Here is a 4,617-nt window from a genome sequence, read left to right as displayed (position 1 = left end):
AAAAGATAATGATAAGATCCCCTCACATTATACAAATTTCCTAATATTTGAATAAAATTTCTTAAGTTAAAAGATATTGAGATCATAATCTTTTAATCAAATATTTATATAAGATTCATTTAGATATTTGTCTGGGTTCAGCGTAAATAAATAGCATTCAAAGTAAATTTTATACTAATAATTGGTAATGTCCAATGTTACGTATGGTCGTAACCAATAGATTTTAGAGATGTTTCATACAGGTACTGTCCAATATGTATTTGTGTTAATTACATATACACAAACAAAATTTAGATTAACATAAGCGTTTTTTTTTTATCAAACAGGTTTCGAAAAAAAAAATGTATCGGTTTTTTCTTAGTCCTGTCAAACCCAGATTCTTGAAAAACTTAATAAAATTTTGAATTCGATTTCACAAAACCGATGATTTCGCATCAATTGATGGACTTTGTACAATAAAATCTAATTATTCAAGGATTAAAAATCAATCCCATTTGCGCTCAATATCGAAATTCGAGAAAATATAAATTTCGAATTTGCTGTTTGAATCTGCCCATGTCTTTAATGTCAATCGTTGCGCAATCACGACTAAAAGAAACAGAAAATTAATTAGATGTTAACTTGAACCATAGATGAAGGACATTGAATAAGCATGAAGAACACGAAGAACATTAAAGAACACTTTTTGATTATTTTTTTAATTTAATTTAATTTTTGGATTTAATTATAGATGATTTTTGTAAAATAATTTCGAAAGTAAAAAAAAAAAAAGAATTTCGGAAAAGAAAAATATAATTATCAGAAAATAGAAAAGAAATAAAAATAGAAAAATAAGAAAAGTAAGTTTGACCAACAATTTAATGAAAGGAGATTTTAACCAATCAAAGTAAAGCATATCTATGGTCATTTTTCAAGATGACCATAGTAGAATTCCCCGAGTAAACTCCTGTTAAATTTTACTTGTAACCTTATTTAGGGTGCATTCTCATCACCTTACAATAAAGTTTCAGATTTAATAGTTAGGCATTATTCTCTTTAATATATAGCTGGCTGGATTGAACTAAAACTAACTTTGAATGAGCTAAAAATAAGTCTAAATATCACGGTCTAAATATTATGAACATTGCTTCCTTCGTTTTTAAATACTTGTTCTATTTTTCCATGCATTGAGTTTTAGGAGAAATTGGAGAAAATACGAGTAATAAAATATGGAGGTTGTGGGGTAGTTGAGAGAATTGGAGGAGAGATAATATAAAATTAATAAAATATGATTTATGTTGGTCTACTAGTTGAGAGAAATAAATTAAATATTGTAAAAACTTTCCAAATAAGGAAATAGATCAAGTATTTTAAAACGACCGGAAATGAAAAGTGGAGCAAATATCTTAAGACGAACTTTTAAATAAATCAGATGTACAATAGAATATTGTACATCTGTTATATGTCGGATTTGTTCGATAAAGACGGGGCTTCATTACTGAAGGGTTACATGTTTGCGACGGACTTTACTGCATTTTTGAAGTGTCGTGGGGAAGAGGTAGTTGAAGGAGGTAGGATGATTATCAACATAATGGCCAGTTCTGAAACTCATGGACCACATCAAATGTGGATACTCAAACTAAGAACATGGTCATACTTGATATGCTTAATGAGGTACTCCCAATTACTTCCCCTGATTGTTAATCTTAGCTTATTTTACAACATTTTAAAAGAACGAAGTAAAAATGCTAAATTCTTTCCAAAAAAAAAATGTAAAAATGCTAAATTGGTGGAATTCTATGTATAAGCTTATCAAAGAATACATGTTTATCACTAAGATAAATAAAAATTATCACATGTTATTTTTAAATTTTATTAAAGAATACATGTCAATAATTTTATCATTAAAATTGAGCTTACAGTTGTTGATAACTAAATAAATGTTTTATTTATTCACCAAAATTTAATATAAACAAGGTATCAACATGAATCACAAAAATAATTAATCAAAATGATTAAAAAAAAAGTAAGATAAATACTAACATCCAAGATATTTTACATTTTAAAATGGTAAACTACAAATATTCTACTCCCTCCGTGTTTTTTAAGTGTTACAATTTTACCAGCGTATAGCAAAGACAACTTTAATCGACTTAAATGAAATAAGAGTAAAGTTGGTTCATAGTTTATTAAAGAAATAGTATTTAATAATGGGAAAAAAATAGTATGGTTCATAGTTTATTAAAAAATAATGAATGTGATATGAGAGAAATGATATTAAAAAATAGTAGTGGTGGAGACCATTAGAGCAAAGATATAGAATATTGTAATATACTCTCTCTGTCCAAGAATAATTGATACGGTATCTTTACACACATGTTGACACATTAATTTGACCTTTTTATATAATTAAATATGAATGAAACTTATATTATGAAACTTTATATTAATACCTATCTAACAATATATTTTATGACAAAATATGTTTTTATTATGTTAGTTAACAATTAAAGTCAGAGGATCAAAGCTATATATCAGTAGTAAGAAGAAGGGAAAAAAAAGTCCAATGTCTCAGTTGATTTGGGACACATGGAGTAGCTTTTTGCCAAAAAATGAAGGTAATACTTATAAAATACGATTGTATTTGGTAAGTGTAACACTTAATAAAATACATTGAGATTATTTTGTTTTAAAAATATACTACTCCGTATCTAACAAATGTAAGGTGGACATACTTCCTTTAACTCATATAGAATTATTTTTACTCATTTAACTTTTATTTAAATTAGGGTAACTTTCATATATATTAGGATAACTTTTGATCATTTTAAAACAAATTTATAATAGATGTACAATATTAATTATAAAAAATGTCTTTTAACATATAAATATAAATAGTCATATAGATATAATTATTATTTATAAAAGAATAGACATCCAAAAATACTGAAAATTATTGTGCACTTTTTTTATGGACATTCAAGTATTCAAGCATCCAATAATATTTATGCATCATATGATCACATTCTAAATCATCCACAACTTTATCTTGTAATTATCACTAAGTTAATTTAATTATATGGATAACACGAGCTCATAAAATTATACTAGTATTAATACATAAATATTGCCTCGCATTATATAGGGCTTGGTTGATGAAGAAAAAGCCAACAATTTTAACCTTCCCTTCTACCCCCCTATCGTGGATGAAGTAAATAAGTTGGTGCTGGATCAAGGATCCTTTTTCATTGACAAGCATGAAACCTTTAGCGTATTATGGGATGTACCTATATCGGAGTCGAGAGAAGATATTGATGAGCATAAGAGAGCAAGGTTTGTGGCAGGGCCAGTGATATCAGGATGTGAGTACATGATATCGGAGAAAATTGGTAAGGGAGCTGCTAAAGAGTTTTTCCGGCGTTTTATAGAACTTGTCCGCAAATTCTTGTCCGCCAGAGATGAGCTTTATACCTTACATCAGGTCGTTTCTTTGATAAGGAAGTGAAGAAAAGCATTCTAAGCTCGGTAATAATAAGCATGGTTTCTGGTAGTTGCTATAATTTTCGAATAATATTGGTCTAAGTGAACACAATTAGGCCAATGTGTGTAGTAATTAATTATACTCTTAATTAGTAGGTTCTACTAAGGTTTGTGTGGGATTTGCCTTCTTGTTAGTACATAAACGATTGCGTAGATAATCACACTCATCTTTGATCGCCCTTTGTGATTTATGATTAAGTTAAAATATAGCCATGCGGATTTTTGTTTAAATCGTCTTAATAAATCTCATCACAGTATCTATTGATTATAATTTTCACTTAATTATTAGAAATTACTGTAAATATATTGATGATTAGATTTATGTATTGGCGAACATGATAATGTAGCAGGTCGAATAAAAAATAACAAAGATAAGTTACCAATTACACAAATTTGGAACTATAGTTACTAAACAAATCCAATGACCAAGTAAAAAAGGGGAATAACAATAACATTACATAGGCTTGGTTTAAAAAATATTTATATGAATGATTAAATGGAGTTATATAGTGAATTATTGAATTTTCAAAGTAAAATTATATAAATGAAAAGTTTTTTATTTTTATTTTTATTTATTTATTTATTTTTATTTTTTTTTTTGACATCAGCATAACACAAGCAAATTACAAATGAAAAATAAAGCTAATTAAACTAGATCGACTATGATTAGCCAATAAATGTGCCCACCGTACCTGGTCCCTATCCACTTTTAGGATATTTGATGTGGATTAAACCACGGAAAGGGATACTAGCAAGGGTCAAACCTAATTCAAAATATTTTGATCTTTTCAACTAAAACAAGAAGAAAAGCAACGTTTTGAAATCAATTCGATTAACTCGAACTAACTCAAAATTTTCATATTTTCATAAACTCAAACAATCTCCCTATTCTCATTAATAAAACAAATATTTACAGGCATACAATCTCATGCCTTATAGGATAAACAAATCTAAAAGATAAAATTAAATCCTAACACTCTAACAATATCTTCTAAAAAGATAAATATTATCCTAAGTAAATTATACTACTACGAAAAAGATAAAATAACAAACTACTATCATCTAGATTAGAATTTTGATGCTTAATCCGCATCAATA

The 4,617-nt window shown here is 27.4% G+C and overlaps 1 protein-coding gene across 1 annotated transcript; it reads left to right on the top strand.

Moving 5' to 3' along the window:
* Window positions 1–1,441: 1,441 nt before the first annotated feature.
* Window positions 1,442–3,484, top strand: LOC145577835 (7-methylxanthosine synthase 1-like). The gene is made up of 2 exons (XM_081635270.1): window positions 1,442–1,537; window positions 3,125–3,484. The coding sequence occupies exons 1-2, from the start codon at window positions 1,442–1,444 to the stop codon at window positions 3,482–3,484; spliced, it is 456 nt and encodes a 151-aa protein (XP_081491396.1).
* The last annotated feature ends 1,133 nt before the right edge of the window (window positions 3,485–4,617 follow it).

This window comes from Chenopodium album, chromosome 14, assembly GCF_948465745.1.
Source record: "Chenopodium album chromosome 14, dcCheAlbu1.1, whole genome shotgun sequence".
Classification (NCBI taxonomy): Eukaryota; Viridiplantae; Streptophyta; class Magnoliopsida; order Caryophyllales; family Amaranthaceae; genus Chenopodium; species Chenopodium album.
This window is presented reverse-complemented; position numbering and strand designations above follow the sequence as displayed.